The 22,073-nt window shown below is 38.7% G+C and overlaps 1 protein-coding gene across 1 annotated transcript in view; it reads left to right on the forward strand.

The window, feature by feature from the left end:
• Positions 1 to 3,244: 3,244 nt before the first annotated feature.
• LOC140186418 (serine/threonine-protein kinase N2-like) overlaps positions 3,245 to 22,073 on the forward strand; it is a 32,766-nt gene continuing 13,937 nt past the window's right edge. The window contains exons 1-10 of the mRNA XM_072240687.1: positions 3,245 to 3,504; positions 5,475 to 5,629; positions 6,457 to 6,586; positions 7,578 to 7,717; positions 9,354 to 9,561; positions 10,078 to 10,260; positions 10,512 to 10,621; positions 14,127 to 14,270; positions 14,955 to 15,030; positions 15,564 to 15,732. Of these exons, the coding sequence (XP_072096788.1) occupies positions 3,279 to 3,504; positions 5,475 to 5,629; positions 6,457 to 6,586; positions 7,578 to 7,717; positions 9,354 to 9,561; positions 10,078 to 10,260; positions 10,512 to 10,621; positions 14,127 to 14,270; positions 14,955 to 15,030; positions 15,564 to 15,732 (1,541 nt within the window). The 5' untranslated portion in view covers positions 3,245 to 3,278. The remainder of the gene's footprint in view (positions 3,505 to 5,474; positions 5,630 to 6,456; positions 6,587 to 7,577; positions 7,718 to 9,353; positions 9,562 to 10,077; positions 10,261 to 10,511; positions 10,622 to 14,126; positions 14,271 to 14,954; positions 15,031 to 15,563; positions 15,733 to 22,073) is intronic.

Consider the following 22,073-nt stretch of genomic DNA (forward strand, 5'->3'; position numbering starts at 1 on the left):
TAGGAAGATTGTTGAATTCGGCGTTGGAGTCCTGGAATGAAGATTTAAGCGCAAGATTTGGGTAGACATGTCCAACACTCAAGTGAGGGAGCGTGACACTGTTTTCAGAGCTGTGCTATGCGGGTCGTTCCAGCGCGCATACTCTACGATGTCAATTGCTGAGAAATCTTTGACGCAGTTAAACATCCCCTTTGGCCAGTCTGAAACTCAACTATTCCAGATCAAGGTGTTGTCCACGACGGAGTACTGCAAACTTGTACGCTGTAGGATAATAGCTGTGCAGAAATTTGCAATGAAACTAGGAGCAGACGGTTTGTGCGGAGGGGCTAGTTTAAGGCTCTTGCCATACATGCGAATAAGTTCATTGGGGCTGAATAAAAATGGTAACTGAGGTACTAATGTAATGTAAATAACATGCTTGTTCATGTTACATTTGATATTTTATGATTAAAGTATATTTTCAGATTTTTAAAAGTAAACACTGTCAGGTGAGGTGCCGTCTGCTGGTACTGTAAATATTGTTTTGAAGAACTTTAGTTCTTCACATCTTCTGGCCAATATTTCTTTGAATCAAGACGACTTAAAATGGCTTCATATTACTGAACGATTTTATATGAATCCTAATTATGAAAGGTGGTTAGGCTGAAAATCTAATCTTTCTCTCTCAACAAATGCTGCCCTTCCTGCATATTTCCAGCATCTTCTGTTTCTATGTTATGTTAATGAATGTGTTTGTTTCGTCAGTTCTTAACCAATCTGATAAAAGTACTTCAGATATTGTGTAAAGATGTGATTACTTTGACTAAAGCAAATGGACTTGGGTATCTATTTCTATTTGGTGTTCTTCAGAAATGATTTAACATGGAGAATTGATAAGTAATCAAATGTCAACCTCAAAAGGCTTAGTAACAAGAAACTTAAGTAAAAGTACAGATCAAAATATTGGAACTGGTTAGATTTTTTTATACAGAAAATTGGAAGGGAATATAATGTAACATGCATTGCAATTAAATATGGTAACAATAAACACACATCAAAGTTGCTGGTGAACGCAGCAGGCCAGGCAGCATCTCTAGGAAGAGGTGCAGTCGACGTTTCAGGCCGACACCCAAGGTCCTGACGAAGGGTCTCAGCCTGAAACGTCGACTGCACCTCTTCCTAGAGTTGCTGCCTGGCCTGTTGCGTTCACCAGCAACTTTGATGTGTGTTGCTTGAATTTCCAGCATCTGCAGAATTCCTGTTGTTTATGGTAACAATAATTAAGTTTTCTAACATTGGCGCAAGCTTAGGAACTAAGATGAAATCAAATGGTTCAGAACTTGGTATTATGTTGAGCCTTATGTCTGTGTCATTAGAAGAACTACCGATTTCTGTTGCCAATTTTGGGCTTCCCCAATCTTGTTCACTATACACTTCATGCATGCATTTGTTACTTCTAGACTTGACTATTCCACTGAATCTAGAAAATCAGAAATTTGTGAGGCCATTTGGCCATCAAATTAATCTGTAATTCTGTTGGTTTTATTTTGTGAAGTGCTCATCTATGTGCTATTTTTATTGAATGAGGTTTTATCCTTCGATTAGCCTTTTCAGGCAAAAATTCAAGAATCCTTCATCTCCAACCTGTTTCTTTTTTTTTGGATGATAAAACTAAAGAACTTTCATCAACTGCTTTTAAACCCCATGGCCTTTGATTATTGAGATCTCTTGCTAAATGAGGTAATTATTTTTCTGTTCACCCAAATTCTCATCTTGTACAGACTGGTTAAATCTCTAGTCAGTCTCCTCTGTTCAAAGAAAACAATCCCATACCAGCAGGTCTCTCTTAGCTAAAATCTTTTATCCTTGGCAACATCGGAGCACAGCCTCAGAATAAAGGAATGTCCCTTTAAAAAACGTATGAGGAATTTCTTCATCCAGAGGGCCATGAATCTGTGGAATTTGTTGCCACAGAAGGTTGTACAGGCCACATCATTCGGTGCGGAGATTGATAGGTCCTTAATTGGTAAAGGGGTTAAGGGTTATAGGAAGCAGGCAGGAGAATGGGGTTGATTTTTTTTTAATCTGCCATGATTCAATGGCGGAGCAGACTTAATGGACTGAATGTTCTAATTCTGCTGCTATGTCTTATGGTCTTATAATATCCTCCATATCCTTTCTTGTGCTATTAGTTTCCAGCTGTAATGTGAGTTGACTGGATCTGTAGCCGGTATGATAGCTTAATCAGTTTTTTTAGAATTTAGTATGACTTCTCTGATTTTGTATTCAAAGCTTCAGTCAATAAAAACAAATAACACATGTTGTTTTCATTACTTTATCTATCTTTCCTGTTTCAGAGAACTGAGTTTAAATCTCTGAACTTCAAGATGCCTCTTTTCTACACTTCTCTGTATCCTGTCATTACGTTTTTGTGTTGTTCTCTTTGCAAGTTTTCTGCCCACTGTGTCAATCCATTGATATCTTCTTACAGTCTATAACTTTTTTTTACCTCAGCATAAACCCAGGCCAATTTTGAGAGAGCAAAACAAAAGGTGTGGGTTGGGAATACGCTTCAAAAATAGGGAAATATCTATTTCCAGATTACATGCATCATGTCCTCTGTTCCTACATTCTTTAACCATACATGATAATCTTTTGTCATTTAAAGCTTTGCCCATGACTAGCTGGCACCTAGTCTCATTTGCCAATCAGCCCCTGTGCTTGATGACCCAATGTTGGGAGGAGATGTTACAATTTCTACTTCCAAATCCTCCATATCTCTGTCATGGACCTATAATATTCTGATATATGCTGTGCTCCATTTCTGGCCTCTTAATTATCTCTGTATTTAATTGAACCATTTCCATCTGATGTACCTGTAGCTGCCAAAAAGCTGTGGTTTCATCTCTATACAGCTCTGCCTCTACCTTTCTGCATCTCTCCCTAAAAACCCTTTTTGTGTTCTAGTAGCAAAATTTCATTTGAAAAAAGCTTGTTAACTATCATTGGTGCTATATGTAACGATCTCTTGAATTATAAGGTTTCCAACCCGTGGATGCGTGTCCACTGTTTTAGCAAATGAAATCACTTTGTTTTTATTCAATATCACATGAAGAATTTATGCTACAATAATTAAAATTGATAACAAATTTCATGACATATGCAGGTGATACTAAATTCTGATTCTTTAGTAATGAAAGTCGCTATCTGTTAACTTCATCTTTTAGAATTATGCTTCTCAGCTGCTGGTGGGTCAGGGGTTAGATCTAACCCAAGGAGTTGACTTCTTGAATCCCAACATGCAGCAAAAACTTGAAGGAGTAAAAAGTCGGATTCGGCGTGAAATACAAAAGGAGCTTAAAATCAAAGAAGGTACAGAGAACTTGCGCAAGGTGACGACAGATAAAAAAAATCTGGCATGTATAGAAAACATTCTGAAAATCTCAAATCAAAAATTGGAATGCCTGCATTGGGAGCTTCAGGAACTGAATGCACGGATCGTCATGGAGAGGGACAATCTGAGAGGTGAGACAACCCTCTCTCTAAACCTCAACAGCAGAAACAACATTGCTCAAACTGGTGGTTAAATTTCAATTTAGATTTGTACTGTATTCCTCTTAACCAGTCCTACAGTTAGCCACATACATGTTTTTATATAGGCTGTGTTATTGATCTTGACTCTTGCTAGCTTGGTGGCTGAGTGTGGCCCTCCCTGTGGTATAATACATGGCTATAGTACGTTGTGGGATCTTCCCTGAGTAAATGGCGGGATTGCAGCACCTGGTTACCTACGAGTGTACAGCTCAAAAACATTATATTTGATCCAAAAGTAATGAAACTTTTAATAACATATTCTAGGACGTCTGAGATTCTGCTTAGCTGACATCTTTTTGTTTTCTTGCTGTGCTGCGCAATTGTTTTATTGATTGGTGTTGTCATTTATGCTTCACTCAAGCCTCCACTTGCAATTCTTCATATAACTTCATCAGGTGTGTTTCCTTTTTGATGAGCATCCTTTTTACCCCGCACCCCCCCCCCAGCCTGTCATTCTGACATGTATCCACTCCACTCTCACTTCCTTGATAATGAACATTTAGAGTACTATACCTGACTGCTGCCATCCATGGGCGGATGCAGGGGCAAGCTTTGTACTGTGGGTTTCAGATTTCTCCATATTGTATACTGTTTGCAAAGGGCAGATCTCATTCATATAGGTAGGGAAAGATATAGGGGATGTTTAAGAACTTTTTCTCTCTAAAATTGAAGGGCCTTCCAAAAGAAAATGATGTGTGCATAGGTATATCCTTTTCTCCGGTGTTCACAGTATTTGTGTTTTTCAGACTTTCTTGGGAGAGAATTTTTTTTTTAAAAAACTGAAATTGGAGAGATTTTTGGGAATTTTCTTACCTTAAGCCTTCTATCATAACACAATCAGAATGGGAAGTGCCCATTTCATCTACCAAAAAAAAGCAGTGGTGCATGTCTGAACTAGCAAGATCTTGCTTGATTCAACACAGAACATACGGGCATTCTGATAATTGGGATAATGTTAGTATGAAGGTGGCTGCATAGTAAAAACTGAGCAATTCATTGCTAGGTGACTTTCTATAATATTTTCTTGTATGCCATCAAAGTGATTTATGACATGTATTGTAAGCCTAGTACAATTACAACAATGCAGTTTTAGAACAAAATTAATGAAGGAGTTCATAAAAATACTCTTGGACCTATGATGCTGCATATCTGATATTTCAATTTTATTTTTCACTGTGTGCATTATAGTTCAGTTATTGTGATTTGATAGTCCATCTCTGTAAGACTGACAATATAATATACCTTTAAATTTCACACACTCTTTGAAGTATAACTTATACACTTAACACAATTTATGCAGTAAGAGGTAAAAGAAGATTCATTGAGACTTCATAAGATAGTCTTAGTCCTACTGAAGGGTTTCAGTCTGAAATGTCAACTGTACTCCCTTCCATAGATGCTGCCTGGCCTGCTGAGTTCCAGCATTCTGTGTGTGTTACCCAGATTTCCAGCATTTGCAGATTTTCCCTTGTTCATAAGATAATGGTTTTCAGCTGGGGGAAGAAAAATTCTTGCATTGCTTCTTGTCTCAAAAGTTTGTAAAAATTCTTCTTGCACAATTGGTACTGTGAAGTCCAGTGAGTTGAAATAAACAACATCTATAGTATTATTCAGGATTCCAGAAAAAGACCTCTGTACTTTTACTAAAGACGCAGTGGGATCTTTATCAAGGTTTGAACTACTGCAGTAGGCAAGCGGATTGGATGATTTAATGTCTTTTTGAAAGTCAAAGTTTAACAATATAATATTGTATAAAACTTTATAATTTTTAAAATGGTGTAATGTTAAGTTCTTTTGGATGAGAGATAAACAAACGCTTTGGTTCCTTTTAATCTGTCTGATAGCCTGTGTTTATGGTGAATAAATAGAAAGTATCCAAAGCTAACATTTAATTTCTACAGATGGTGAATTATCTCCAGACTCCTGCTGCTGGGAGCAGTGTCTAACTCCATTGGGCAGTCGAATTGCAGCTCTAAAGAGACAGCTAAATATTGAAATGAAGGTGAAACAGGGAGCTGAAAATATGATCCAAATGTACTCAAATGGATCATCAAAGGTAAGCTCTCTGCTCTTGAACTCACCTGGTTGGGACATCTGAAGAAGACTGAACTTAGAATGGTACCTTGCATCATTAGTTTTCATACTTTGAGGAGACTTTAGCAGGAGGGTGGATCAGGCAACCTGCTTGTCAATGGATATAATTTAAAATAAGACTGCACATGCTTATTTTAAATTGCAGCCTTGAACATGTTAAGATGCAAAATAGTTTTGTTAAAATAGAAAAAGTTGGTATTAAGTGATAAGGTTAGCAAGGATTTCCTTGATTGCCAAATTGGAAAGAATTAAGTTTGAAGCTAATATTTCACACTTTTGAATCTTCAAAAGAATCAGAATGATCATTTTAATGTTGCAAGGTGTATACCTGGCTCTCTGTAAACATGAATATTAAGTGATAGCTGCTTTGTTATTGGCTTGGAGATTGGTTTGTCAGCTTAGTCAGTCCAGCAGTAATTTTTTGTTTCATCTCTTGGTGTTGATGATGCATGTCTCAGTGATTTAGCAGCTGTATGCTTTAAGACAGTCATTACAGAACATTTCTGACTAGATTATTGATTGCTCTGGGATTTTGTGATTGCTCTTCTTATTTCCCCTTTCTGAGGAGAGGAGAAGATGTCTGCTGCACAGTGGCTAAGAATTTATTGGTGCATCCCCCACTTTCCTTGTTACTCGCATTCACTAGAAGCTGCTTTATTGTTTCTGCTTAAATACAGCTGCAAGAAGCAAAATTCATTTAAATATCTATGTGAAGTCTGGTAGTTGAATGTTAATTGCTTCCTCTCAGCATGATATACTTAAAAACAATTGTTCTGTGATTGTTGCCAGGATCGTAAAATGTTAGCGGCAGCACAGCAGATGTTGCAGGACAGTAAAATAAAGATTGATATAATCAGAATGCAGATCGTCAAAGGTACTCGCACTATTGGAACACCTGTTGATGCCAATGAAACTCTAGGTAGGCAGTGAAACTGGAAATGCATGTTAGAAAAATTAACTATTTTATGGAACTTGAGACTTTATTTGTCAATGTTGTGGGGGTGGGAACTGTTCCATTTTGGATTTGCGCCTTGTGGTTGAAAAACGCTAATTCGGGTGATGAACACTTGGCTTGAAGAGCTTTGAAACTCCTGGTTCAGAGTAGTAATCTGTGCTCCTACGCCCAGTTGTAATATTTCTTCATGGTGTGATCAGTAATTTCTTGTCCCTTCCTGAAATAAAGGAGACCATCAAATCAGTTTTATTGCTTAATTTTGCTACTATAGTAATAGAATATTACTATAGTGGTGCTTAGGTTATAGTTAGAATTTGGAGTGTTATGTATTTTGTGCCAAATGCTTGTTTTTTTTGTGCCTCTTATGCCACGAGCAAATTACACATATTGTAAATTTTCAGGTTCCTCCTTCTATGAGGATGCTACTCATCAAGAGTAATTTTGGTTAACTAATTTTTAACGTGATGATTACATCATACAATCAGTACAAAGTAGAGTTTCCATCCATGTCAAACATGATCGGTTATCACCAATTATCAACAATCTCGGGGTTGTATGTGGTGACAAGTATGTACTCTGATAATAAATTTTACTTTGTACTTGGAACAGTTGAACTTATCAGAAATGGTTGTTTGACTAATTTTTAGGATTCAGAGTCATTGTCTCTGGCTCTAATTCCTAAAAATCTGTTCCCAGTGGCATCATGGATCTACCTTCATCAGAAGTACTGGTGCAGTTCAAGGCAGCAGATCACCACCACTTACTGAAAGGCATAAGTGATAGGCAATAAAATGCCGCCATTTCGAAGGATGTCCAGATCCCAAAATATTTTAAATTAAAAAAAAAAACTGGTTTTGCTGTAGGTCACCATATTAAATAAATAGAGCAGTTGGATGGAATGAGCTGCATGTTAACATTTCATCTTATTTTCTGCTTGTTCTGTGTTCCAACCAAGGGCACATCAGTTCTCTGGAGCTGCGAATTGGAGAACTGAGACATCATCTTCGAGTTGAGTCTGCAGTAGCAGTTGGTGCAAAAAATGCAATGAAGTTGCTGGATGGAAAGAAGGACCGGGAGAAGAGAGTTCTGGTTGAGGTACGTTATTCTGAAACAGTTGCACCATTTGAGCTGAATGAATGAACAAGTGTACAGGAAATCAATATTTTTTTGTGGGAAAATGTGATTTTAGTTAGATATTTTTCATCTGAACAAAGAAATGAAATACAAGTAGAAAGCAGTGGGACACAAAAAATTCTTCAGATGCTGGAGATCTTGAGCAACACACTGAAAATGCTGAAGGATCACAGCAAGTCAGACAGCATCTGTGGAGGGGAATAAACAATTGATGTTTCAGGCCAAGACCCTTCATCAGGACAAAATGGTGGGAATTTTATTTAAGTTACAATTTTTTTTGGATGACACTAGAAGAATAGGTAGTACCTAAAGAATCAATACATTATCTTGGGGCAAAAATATAAGAAAATTACTTTTGCACCTTCAAATGAAACTGCAAATATTGTGCTACATTTGCATTTCTGGGAAGATTTCTGGGAAGGAATTATGCCTGGAAATAGCTGAATGTTACTTGGGGTTTTAAAGAAGGAATTCTCTCTTCATCTATACAGTGTGCATGTAAAATCCAATTGATGAAGCATCACATTGACAGTTTGTCTTAATTTTAAAATAACTTCTCTTACAATTAAATGATCAACAAAAAATTATTTGATGGTACCAACACTTTAGAAAATTTTTATGGTTTGTATTAACTATTATTTTTAGAACACCTATGCAAATCTTTTGGCAAACAGTTGTGTAAGGAATTTTGAAAAATAATATGGTACCTTTTGTATCTTCCTGACCAGGTAGATGGACCCTTTTTTTTAAATAATGAAAAGTACAGTATGTCTCTGTGCCACTAAATCTAAATCTCCATGACTTTTTCCACCTGTCAAACCTCAGTTGCAATTTGTACAGCATCCTCTGCAAGTTGCACTCTTTCCTGTCATTAGCTATGTAAGCTCTCCTTAATGGGCAAATTTCAAAGTGATTGCCTTCATTTAAATCTCCTTTTCTTAGATTTATTCCACTGTGCCTCAGAGCCATCCATTGTAACACTTGCTAAGATGGGTCCTGGATACAACAGGAATCCTGGTCACTTCTACTTAATAACAGTTTCAAATCATGAGAACTTCAAGCTTTGGTGCTTACTTTGCTCAATTCTGCACACGTACCTGCATGGTGTGATGAAGTTCTCTGATCATATTAACTTATTTACATAAATATACACAATTATGCTGCCCTTTTTATCCTGCAATACTAATCTGCCATTTCCTTTTGCTATTTATGAGCACACTTCCAGCTTTTCAGGTAGTCTTGTGAGCAACCGCCTCTTCAAATCTCTTGCCATTTCTTGTTATTTTTAAAAATCCTCTTGAGGGTGAAGGTCTGATAATCTCCCATGACATGCCTTTGGGTGTGATGTGCACTTGGACAGACAGAAAGGGCAACAACCACTTCCATTGCATAAACGAGCAGAATGAAAGATTTCTGATGCCAACCCTAGGTATCAATGCAAGTAGAGTACTACCACCTCAGTGTAAATTTCCCTTCTGAATGGGCAAAGAACAAGTTGAACATAAAAGCAAATTCATAAACTAACTTTGCTTTAAAATATAATAGTTTTCAGTGTGAAATAAGTATTGTTTTTGACAAATGTTTGTTTTGACATCAGGCACAATCACAGTTGTGGGAGTCAGCCCAAAAAATAAATCTGCTTCGTATGTCACTGGAGTGTCGCCTAAGAGAACTCCCTAATGATCATTACCTCCAGGCAGTTATCAAAGAAGAGTTGAAAACGGTGAATTCACCATCAATGGTACTAACTCCTGTTGGTGCTTCATACCACACTTTGGTCTTCATTAAATCAGCAGCACTAACAGGTAGAAGCTCTTTATTTTCTCATTTCCAAATGGCTAGCGAGAAAGATTGCTGTTATGTTAATAGGATTTATTCATTTTATGTATTTAGAGATGCTCATGCCACCCAATTGCACCCATTGGACAACTAACCTACAAACTCTTAAATCTTTGAAATGTGGGAGAAAATCAAAGCACCCAGAGGAAGCCCACTTTAATCACCAGGAGAATGTACAGTGCCAGGAATTGAACTTGGGTCACTTGCACTGTAATAATGTTAGGCTAACTGTGTTTCCCCAATTCTGTTTGTGATCTGAGCAGCATAAGAAATCGAGATTATAGTCCCCCCACCCCCTGCCATCTACTGTTAATGGGAAGTCTCCTAATCTTTCTCTGTGTTCTTCCAGAGAAACAAGTACCACCATGACAATTCCTGTGGTTTTGTCCTGATAGTTTGATAGGTTTGGAGAATATTTTGTCATCCATACATATTCCAAGAAGTAATGTGTAGTACATTTATTTCCTAACCTAATTCCACAGGAACATTAGAAGTGAAATTAATAGGATGCCAGCATCTTCTTGAAAATGTCCCATGTTGTTTGTGGTTGAGAAATGCTTCAGCTAGTCCAGAAACATCTCTGTCATCTGTCAAGACACGGGCTGGGATTAATGTTCATGGATGTAATACAACAAGTCGATTTTTAAAATCAGAAGAGCAAAGTAGTGAGTATTCAGTTATTTTGTTTTTTTTTAGTGGTGGGGAGGCATTTGGTTGTGGAATTTGTACTTCATCTTGGGTGTGCCCTTTGCTATGCAGATTCCAGATAGGTAAAGTGTCCCCCACCATTGCCAGCCTTCCTTGCCTAGATTATGTGATACAATATATAAACACATATATCTTTACAATATCTACTAATGAAAACAGGAATAAACTTGAAGACCGAGTTAATCTTGTGTTTTTTTTTAAACTTTAGCTGAAGTGAGTGCTGTTTTGAAATTGGACAATCGAATTGTGGGACAAACACACTGGTGTTCAGTGAAGAATCAAGCCTGGGATCAGACCTTCAGCATTGAACTGAACAGGGTATCAATATTTTAATATTGATATGAATAGCAGTTTACCTCTGAGCTAGCATGATCTGAATTTTGTATTCATGGTTTTGGTTAGAGCTCTGAAGCCATGGTAAACATTTACAAATTAATGTTTGACTGCAGTTAAATTGTCCAAAATTGTGTACAATAGTTTGGGAAGAATTTTAGGGCCAGGAAAGAGTACAGAGAGATTTTCCAAAATTACAATGGTAATCATTTAATTGTGGTAGTATTGTAAAGAAAACAAGATATTTATTAATAGGTTACAAAACAAGTCAAGTAGAAACTTGATTCTAGGAGGAGTGATTGTTATTTAAGTGGGTGGTCTTGAGGTAAATAGGATTGAAAGCTGGTTTTCACTGCTGGAGTAAATAACTGGAGTGTAATAAAAATCAAGCTTTTAACAGTACAATACAATTTCCTCATTAAATGTGGAGTGCTCTAAGAAGATAGTGGATTTAAAAAATGCTGAATTACATTTAAAGAAAACTAGATTAGGTTTTAAGAGTTATAGAGTCATCAAGAAATACAGCACAGAAACAGGCCCTTTGGCCCATCTAGTCCATAGCAAAAACATTTAAACTGCCTACTGCCATCGACCACATCTCTCCATATCCCTACTATCCATGTACCTATCTTAAGCGTTGAAATCGAGCATGCACCACTTGTGCTGGCAGCTCTTTCCACACACTCACAACTCTGAGTGAAGAAGTTTCCCTTCGTGTTCCCCTTAAACTTCTTATCTTTTACCCTTAATCCATGACCTTTGGTTGTAGTCCCACCCAATCTCAGTAGAAAAAGCCTGCTTGACTATGTATACCCTTCGTAATTTTGTATATCTCTATCAAATCTCCTCTCAATCTTTCACGTTACAGTCCTAACCTGTTCAGTCTTTCTTTATAACTCAGGTCTTCCAGACCCAGCAGCATGCTTGTAACTTTTCTCTGTACTCTGTTGGTAGGTGACCAAAACTGCACACAATACTCCAAATTAGGCCTCACCAACGTCTTGTACAACTTCATGACATCCTATCTTCTGTATTCAGTACATTGGATTATGAAGGCCAATGTGCCAAAAGCTTTCTTTAAGACCCTATCTACCTGTAACATCTCTTTGAATGAATTATGCACCTGTATTCTCAGAGTCTTTTGTTCTACCACACTCCCCAATCCCCTACTGTTCACCGTGTAAGATCTACCCTGGTTAGTCATACCAAAGTGCAAAACCTCACACTTGTCTGAATTAAGTTCCATCTGCCTTTTTTTTTTTAAAGCCCATTTTTTCAGCTGATGCAGATCCCTCTCCAAGGAGGGATATCTTTCATTGGTTGTTGTCATTGGTGATTTCAACTTCCCCAATATTGTTTGGCACCTCCTTAGTGCAACTGGCTTTGATAGTAAAAAAAAATAAAAAATTGTTAGGTGTGTCCAGGGAGACTGGGGATGTCATACTGGATCTAGTACTAGGCAATGAAACTGCTCAGATAACAGATCTCTCAGTGGGTGAGAACTTCAGACAGTGACCACAACTCCCTCACCTTTAGCATAACCTTGGACAGGAACAGGAATAGATAGCAAAGGAAAGTATTTAATTGGGGGATGGCTAATTCGTTAGGCAGGAACTTGGGAGCATAAATTGGGAACAAAGTTCTCAGGGAAATGTACAATTGAAACATGGAGGTTATTTAGGGAGCACTTGCATGGGGTTCTGGATAGGTTTGCCTCATTAAGGCAGGGGAAGGAAGATGGCTGAAGGAACTGTTGTTGATAAGAGAAATGGAACATGTAGTGAGGAGGAAGAAGGAAGCAGGGCTCTTGAGAGTTATAAGGTTGCCAGGAAAGAACTTAAGAAAGGACTTAGAGCTAGAAGGGGACATGAGAAGGCCTTAGCAAATAGAATTAAGGAAAACCCCATGGAATTCTACACATATGTTGGAGGGTGGCAAATATTATTTTTTGTTCAAGAAAGTTAAAATTGATAAACTGGAAATTGTAAACCAGTGGGGCTTACTTCACTGGTGAGCAAGCTTTTGGAGAAAATTCCTGAAGACAAGATTTGCAAAAACATAGTCTGATTATGGATGGTCAGAATGGGTTTGTGAGGGGCAGGTTATACCTCATGAACATGACTGACTTTTTCAAGGAAGTGACAAAACAAATTAATAAAGATAAATCAGGGATGTGTATGTGGATTTTAGTAAGGTATTCGGCAAAGTAACCTTTGGTAGGCTGATTTGGAAAGTCATGAGGCATGGGATCCAGGGAAATCTGACTGTGTGAATTTGGAATTGACTTGCCGACGGAAGGCAGATTATGATAGTAGATGGAGTGTATTCTGCCTATAGATTTCTGACCAATGGTTTTCTGCAGGCATTTGTTCTGGGACCTCTGCTTTTTGTGATTGTTATAAATGACTTGGATGAGGAAGTAGAAAGATGGGCTAGTAAGTTTGCAGATGACACAAAAGTTATTGTGGATGGTGCAGAAAATTGTAGTAACAACAGGACATTGATAGGATGCAAAGCTGGGCTGAGAAGTGGCAGGTAGAGTTCAATCTAGACAAGTGTGCTTTCACATCACCATTCACTCCTGGAGATCTGTTCCATGACTACTCAGTGGAAGAAGACCATATAGATAGTATTGAGGATGTTGAGTCCACACATTAAATCCACAGGTCATGTGTATATGGAATAAGAAGGAAATGATCTCAAACTAGACTTGCTGAATCAGGTGCAACCTGCTTTATCTGTGGTTCTCATACTGGATTCATTAGTCAACTTGGAATCTCCAAAACTGGACAAGAAGCAAATTGCTCTTAACGCTGAGAGATTGCCTAAGAAGAGCATCATATTAAAATAATGATCGTATCTCTATAGTTCAATAATTTGCAAAAAAGAATACTTGATTTAGCATTTGCAGAGGCTATACCAAAACATATTGAAGTGCTTTGATGTGGTCACTGTTATTGTGAGTAGGGCAGGAATTAGGAAAATTATTAAGCCAAAAATCAATTGGCTATGTAAGCTTGCAGCATGTGTACTAGAAATATCTTCACTTGTCAAGAAAGTGCAATATCAAATTTAACTGTTAGTAAAGAGTGAACCTGGAATAGTAGAATAGTATTCTTGGCCCTACAGCCATCAGGCCATCCCCATAATAAAATTTACAGCTTTTAAATTCCTCTTGTGTTCAGAAAGCAGATTCTTGGTCTCATTCCTTCTCACTACACTCATTAGTTACAGAGCCACTTGCTACTGGAGACCCATGTACTTCATCAATACACTTCTGAATATTTTTAAATGAAGGTTATTGGTACAGTCATGTAGGAAATGCAAGGAATCTTTAAAAACATTAACTATTAAGTAAATCTGCGACCCCATTTTTTTTTTGCTGCTTTGAATAGAATTCCTATTTTTTGTCGTAAAGTGTTTAGAACTCAGCTTAAAGAATATACAGATACAACATGAACTTGTACATGCTTGGTTTCCTGCCACATAGAATCGTGAGTTGGAAATTGCTGTTTACTGGCGGGATTGTCGAGAACTATGTGCGGTAAAGTTCCTACGACTTGAAGAATTTCTAGACAATCAGTGCCACGCAATGACTGTATCCTTGGAGCCACAGGGGATACTTTCCGCAGAGGTAAGTTTGTTTTTCTTCCTGGAGCTTGACTGCCATTACGGACAAGTGAGTTTATGCTGTACTGACAGAGATGTGGGAATAGACTGGAGAGACCAAAAATATCTCTCCCATACTGTGATTGAATCAGGTTTAATCATCAGCATATGTTGTGAAGTTTGTTGTTTTGCGGTGCAAAAAGAAAGGGAAACAAAATACTGAGGTAGTGATCTTGGGTTTATCATCCATTCAGAAATGATGGCGGAGGAAAGAAACGTTAAATGTGTGTCTTCAGCCTCCTGTACCCCTTCCTTGATGGTAGCAATGAGAAGAGGGCATGTTCTGGGTGATGAGGGCCCTTCTTGATGGATGCTGCCTTTTTGAGGCATCACCTTTTAAAGGTTTCCTGGACGCTGGGGAGTGCCCATGATGGAGCTAGTTGAGTTTACAACTTTCTCTGATCCTCCCCCACCACCAGATTGTGCTCGTCACGGTGAATACTTGTGCTCTGCTTAAATCCAAAATGGTGTGGATAAGTTGGAATCTGTGTAATTCATCTACAGTACCAACCCACTCTCTGAAATACGTAGTTTGAAACTTGCCCAGAGTCTAGTTTAATTTTTTTCATAAGTTATTAGAAGAACTAATTTGCAATTTGCAGTGTTAATAAAAAGCTCTTCAAAGCTCAATTAGCTGTGAATGTTGCAGGTGACCTTCTGTAATCCTGCTATCAATCGAGGACCAAAGTTACGACGTCAGAATCGTATTTTCCCCAAGCAGAAAGGTCAGTACCTTCAAATATTTCCAAGCATTGAGCTCTCAAATTTAGAATGATAACTTTTAAACACTAAATTAAAAAATAAAGACCATAAGACATGGGAGCAGAATAAAGATTAGCTTTATTTGTTGCATGCACATGAAAACATACAGTGAAATACATTGATCAACACAGTTCAGGGATGTGCTGGGTGCAGCCTGCAAGTGTCACATGCCTTACAATTTACTAACCCTAACCTATGGGTCTTTTGGAACGTGGGAGGAAACACACAAGCTCCTCACAGACAGCAGTGTGGATAGAACCTTGATCTACCAAATGCTAGCACTGTCAAGAGTTGTGCTAACTACGCTTGGTTACAATGTTGCCATTTTAATGTCAGATGTTTGCTTTCTGATTCAGTTCTGATAAGCCACTATTAGAATCCAGTGCATTAAAGGGAAAAAAACCTGAGGAAGGGCTGGGTGCTCTGGTGTTGCTCGAAGTGTTCAGTATGTGAATATACAGGAGTTCTTGACTTGAAGAGTTTGCTTTTTCCACAGGGAAACACTTTCTGAGAGCATCACAGATGAATATCAATATTGCCACTTGGGGGCGCCTAATGATGAATATGCTGCCTCCGTGTAGCTCCATGACAACAAGTCCACCATTGCCTACAGCGGATCCCAGTTTCACGCTGCACAATTCCAGCAACATGTCACCACAATCGAGGCAAGTTGCATGAGGTAGTCTTAAAAGTTGAAAATAGAGAAAAATGGCAATAGAAAATAAATGGGTGTAGAACAACTTAAAATGACAAGCACAACCATTATCAGGAAGCACTGTCTGGGAAAGGGAAAAACACAAAAACAAATACAAGAGCACAATAAAAATGACAAGAATGTGTCACCAGGCCCTTGAAGCCTGCCTGCTGTTCAGTATGATCGTGGCTAATCTATGCTGGCATCAGCTCCTCCTCTGTGCCATTTCCCTATACGACCAATTCCTTAATCTTTCAAATATTTATCTATCTCAATCTTAAATACATCTAACAATATGGCCTTCAACTTTGTGCCAGGTAATTCCAGAGATTCGCTGCCTTACCTTTTGAGAGAAAATTTCTATGTACCCCCAAACTTAGTTCAAAGTAAATTTATTATCAAAGTACATGTAAATCCACATATACTACCCTACGTTTCATTTTCTTATGGCCATTCACAGTAGAAAAAAATACAATAGAATCAATGAAAAACTACACAAACAAAAACTGACAAACCAATGTGCAAAAGAAGACATTCTGTGCAAATACAAAAAAAAGTGTTCTTTTAGTTTTGTAACCTTTTCCCATGTCTGTCTTCCACTAGTGAAAACACTTTGGTATCAACTGTGTCAAACCCCCTTGGGATCTTATGTTTGAGTAAGATCAAACATTTTCTTCTTAACACTATGAAATACAGCCCAAAACAGTCTAGCCTCTCCTTGATGGGGCAACTCCATTATTCCCAGGAATTAGGCTGGTGAATTTCCTTTCGACCTCCTCCAATGCTAATGAATTCTTTGGGTCACAGTCAGACTAAATGCAGACGTTCTGTAGAATGACCTCCTAGTCTGCTTCCAATTCCCCCAAGGCATCATCAGATATGCACAAGATATGAAACGGAAAAATGTAAGTGGTTACTTTTTGTGAAAGCTTTATTTGGGGTCCTAAACATTGGTATGAAATGAGGGAGGTGTTTATTTTTTATCTTGCACTTTATATGAGCAACACTTCTGTGTTCAGTAGCTTTGCTCGTCTTTTTGCGTTTCTCAATGGGACACATTTTGTGACCTTTTAGTTCCAATATGTTGGTCAGACACTTGATCTTGCTATTATTTATTTGGACTCTCTGTCAACCCATTAATTTTAACTTAAATGGGTATGACCTCTCTGGGCTGATTTTAGAGTGTAGCAAAATGTCAGCATTAGTATGATGAAGAGCTCATTTTGAAGGGATTTGTGGGCAACATCTGAACTTGCTTAGCTGACCTGGGGTCAAGCTTATTGTGAATCTTGAAGCTGTTGTAAATGGAAGAATTTAAAGTGAATGAGAGCTGTACCATAGGACTTGAAAAGTAAGAGATTGTGTGGCCAATAAAGAAATAATTAAATGACTCCCAAGTTTCCAAAGCCTGTAACTAGGGTTGGAAAAGCTCCAGCATTAGGAGACTTTGAGCTGTGTTGCTGTTAAAGGGTGGCCACTGTTTAGAGCAATCTTTTTTTTATTCCATGGGTATCTACCATTAACCAAGGAATCTGTAGACCGCAGGTTGGGAACACCTGGTTTAGAGGATACCAACTTCATGGTTAATGGAAACCTGATTTCAAGAACGCTGCTGCAAATATTTTTTGAATTCAAAATGTCATTAGCAGTTTTGAAATTGATTTTGGTCTTATCAGTTACCAATAAATTCCATCCTTTTTTTATTATACAAAGTATATTGTGTTGGGTAGGAAACACACTTCCTCCCAAATGGAACTATCTTTGCTTGCCCCAACTGAGATGCAGTACAATTTTTCTACGCTGATCTTGACCTACTGTTCTCAAAAGTAAGTACGGCCCCCTCACCGGGCTCGTATGGAAATTGGCTCATTGCCAGCCCTGCTAATGGTCACGGGATTCAGCAGCAAGAAGGCCACCTTTCATAAACAATGGGTGTCTAGGGTCAGTATGATTTGGGGTTCAACCAAACGGGAACATTGTGATGTTCCGATTAAAGAAACCTCGATTTGAGCAAATGCTGTGTAAATACTGCCTATGCACAATTGAGGGTTGGCAAGAGATAACAAATCATGCACCGGATAACATTATAAAGTATATTTACAAATTTCAGTTTTATCAAACAGTTAGTAGGAAAAAGAAAAAGGGGAAAAAATAAGAGCCCATTACAGTTAAATTAGTCTAAATGTGCACATCGTTGGAGCTCATCTTGAAGTTGTCTTTTTACTCAGGCTCCAGACACTGTCTGCGTGAAAGCACACACCACGTTCTGCCTCAAACAAACGAGCGCTCTCTCGGGGAGAACTGGCCCTTCCTCCCTGGAGCCATTCATCTGCACAAAACACCTTGTGCAATGGAAATGATCCTTCCCATGGCATCCTCAGCCATCCTTAGCTCCCACCAAAAAGATCAGAAACCCTCTGGAGCCCTTCACAAATCTCTCCCCGCCCAGCTTTCTTTAGAACCTTCTTCCAATTTCGCCAATCTGATTGGCTGACACAACATTCCTAGGTTGAACATAGCCCCTTGTCTTTAGCCGAAAACCCAAACATGCTGAAAGCAGCACAGTTTTTACAGAACTGATAAAATGAAATACCTACATCATAGCAGTAAAAATCTTAACCAGGTCATTACATAAGATACATCTGTTCAAATTTGAACTAATAAAGTAGTATTTTCTACAACCTTTACCAGCAAGTGTTCATGTGTGTCGTTGGCTTCTTTGAATATGGGAAACTTTCTAGTATCAAAAAATCTAAACCAAGAAGGTTGTTGTTGATACCTTTTGGATGCTATAAACTTTTTTAGGCATTAGATTTCACCATAGTACCATCGATCAGAAAGAGAAAAATACAGCCACATTTGCATGTCTGGGGATACTACTCAATACTTCAGCTTACAGTGCCTATGTAAGCATATTGTGATGATGTAACTTACCCTATTGTGATGCCTTTTCCCAGGGAAGAGGAGACATTTGAATACATTGGTAATAATATTAAATGAATGTGCTTATGATGTCTAGGTATTTCATTTTTACACATCAGTACATAGAAATCTCGGCAAGAGAGCATGCGATATTGGATCTGCTATTAGGGAATGAGACAGGGCAGGTGACAGAAATTTGTGTAGGAAAATACTTTGAATCTAGTGACCACAATGCCGTTAGTTTTAAAGTAAATATGCAAAAAAATGGGTCTGGTCCATGGGTGGAGATTCTAAACTGGAGAAAGACCAATTTTGATGGTATCAGAAATGATCTGGCAAATGTAGAATAAGACAGACTGTTTTCTGGCAAAGGTGTACTTGGTAAGTGGACGGCCCTCAAAAGTGAAACTTTGAGAGTTCAAAGTGTGTATGTGCATGTCAGAATAGAAGGTAAAGATAAGTGTAGGGAACCTTGATTTTCAAAAGATATTGAGAGTCTGGTTAAGAGGGGAAAAAAAGGCAGTTCGTGGCAGGTATAGGCAGGTAGATTGAATGAGGTGCTTATGGAGTATAAGAAATGCAAGGGAACACAAGAAAGAAATCGAAGGCTAATATAAAGCATGAAGTTACTCTAGCAGAAAAGTTGAAGGGACAAAATTAGTCATCTGGAAGACCTGAATGGTAATCATATGTGGAGCCCAAAGAGATGGAAACATAGAAAACCTACTGCACAATACAGGCCTTTCGGCCCGCAAAGTTGTGCCGAACATGTCCCTACCTTAGAACCTACTAGGATTACCCACAGCCCTCTATTTTTCTAAGCTCTATGTACCTATCCAAAAGTCTCTTAAAAGACCCTATCGTATCCGCCTCCACCACCATTGCCGGCAGCCCATTCTATGCACTCACCACTCTCTGAGTGAAAAACTTACCCCTGACGTCTCCACTGTATCTATTCTCCAGCACCTTAAACCTGTGTCCTCTTGTGGCAGCCTTCAGTCAACCTGTGCAGCTGTGAGCGTCCTATGGACTCAGACCCCAAGATCCCTCTGATCCTCCACACTGCCAAGAGTCTTACCATTAATACTATATAGATGGGGGAGATCTTAATTTTTTTTGCATCTGTATTTACTCAGGAGATGGGCAGAGTCTGTAGAAGTGAGGCAAAGCGGCATCTACTTCATTACCCTGTACAGATTACAGAGGAGGAGGTGTTTGCTATCCTGAGGCAAATCGGGGTGGATAAATCAACAGGGCCTAGCAAGGTGTTCCCTCAGATCCTACGGTATGCAAGTGCAGAAATTGCTGTGGCCTGGCAGAGTTATTTAAATCATCCTTGGCAACAGGAGAGGTACCAGAGAATTGGAGGGTAGCCAGTGTTGTTCCTCTGTTTAAAAAGGCTCTAAACATAAACCAGGAAATCAGAGGCCGTTGAGTCTGCCATCAGTTGTGGGAAAGTTATTCTAAGGGACCAGATGTAAAGTGTTTGGATAGACATGGACTGATTAAGGATAGTCAGCATGTCTTCAAGCATGGTAGGTCATGTCTAACTAATCTTGTAGAGGTTTGAGGAAGTTACCTTGAAGGTGGATGAAGGCAAGGCAGTGGATTTTGTCTACATGGACTTTAGTAAGGAATTTGACAAGGTTCCACATGGGAGGATGGTCAAGAAGGCTCAGTCGCTTGGCATTCAAGATGAGGTAGTAAATTAGATTAGATATTGGCTTTGTGGGAGAAGCCAGAGTGGTAGTAGATTTCTACCTCTGACTGGAGAACTGTGACTAGTGGAGTGCTGGGTCCTTTGTTGATCTGGATGATAATGTAGTTAACTGGCTCAACAAATTTGCAGATGACACCATGATTGGGGGTGTAATGGACAGCAAGGAAGGCTATCATGGCTTGCAGAGGGATCTCCAACAGTAGGAAAAATGAGCTGAAAAATGGCAGGTGGAATTTAATGCAGACATGTGCAAGGGTTTGTACTTCAGTACGATTGATCAAGGTAGGTCTTGTACGGTGAATGGTAGGGCACTGAGGAGTGTGGTAGAGCAAAGGGCCCTGGAAATACAGGTCCATAATTCGTTGAAAATAGCGTCACAGGTAGTTAGGGTTGTAAAGAAAGCTTTCGGCACATTGGCCTTCATAAATCAATGTATTGAGTACAGGAGATGAGATGTTATGTTGAAGTCGCATAAGACGTTGGTGTATTTTGAGGCATAGTGTGCAGTTTTGGTCACCTACCTACGGGAAAGATGTAAATAAGGTTGAAAGAGTACAGAGAAAATTTTCAAGGATGTTGCCAGGTCTGGAGGACCTGAGTTATAAGGAAAGATTGAATCAGTTAGGACTGTATTCCTTAGAACGTAGAAGATTGGGAGGAGATTTGATAGAGATATACAAAATTATGAGGGGTAGAGATAGGGTAAATGCAAGCAGGCTTTTTTCCACTGAGGTTGGGTGAATCTACAACCAGAGGTCATGGTTTAAGGTTGAAAGGTGAGAAATTTAAGGGGAACATGAGGGGAAACTTTTTCTCTCGGGGTCGTGAGAGTGTGGAATAAGCTGCCACAATACATGCAAGCTCAATTTCAACTTCTAAGAGAAATTTGGATAGGTGTATGGATGGTAGGGGTATGGAGAGCTGTGAAGTGCTCTGATCCTGTTGCAGGTCAATGGGAGTCGGCAGTTTAACTGGTTTTAGCGTGGACAAGACGGTCTGAAGGACCTGGCTCTGTGCTGAACTTCTCTCTGACTCCATTATTTAATTCTGCTTATGTTATGTAGGGACTTCACATCTGTCAGCCTAAACTTCAGCCCCGAGTCTCCTGCCAAGCCATCTTGGCTATTTATAAATAGTGCTTCAGACGAAAGGATACTTGCACTGATTAATAGTCAGGTAAGGAACTGTTATTGATGAGAGGGAAGGGAATAGTATTACTCGCCTGTAAAATAAGAAAGTAGTATGTTTTTGATTTGTGGGGTAGAAGAGAGAAGAAAGAAGTCTTGAAATCTATAAATTTATATAATTTGAAATAAGCATAGGATTTAAGCAGAACATTTTAATTGCAGCTATACGTCATGTTAAATCAGGTGGATAACAAGAGCAAATGTTCTTCAATCAGTATCACTTTTAGCAGTATACCAACTGGTCATTTCACTTCTTTCAATATGAATGATTGAACTGACCCATGTAAGGGATTACATTTCAAAGCTTGTTGTGCTGAAGTTCCTTGGGTTGTTTCTGGAAAATAAAAGGCTATATATGTAATCACCATAGCAGCAACTTCTATTCACATAGGGTAAAATATCCTAAAGAAGTTTAGAGCGTTAGCAAACAAAATATTGTTGCAGAACTGCACAAGGTATCAATGCAGTAAAGCTTGGTCAACA

This window comes from Mobula birostris, chromosome 22, assembly GCF_030028105.1.
Source record: "Mobula birostris isolate sMobBir1 chromosome 22, sMobBir1.hap1, whole genome shotgun sequence".
NCBI classification, from domain to species: domain Eukaryota; kingdom Metazoa; phylum Chordata; class Chondrichthyes; order Myliobatiformes; family Myliobatidae; genus Mobula; species Mobula birostris.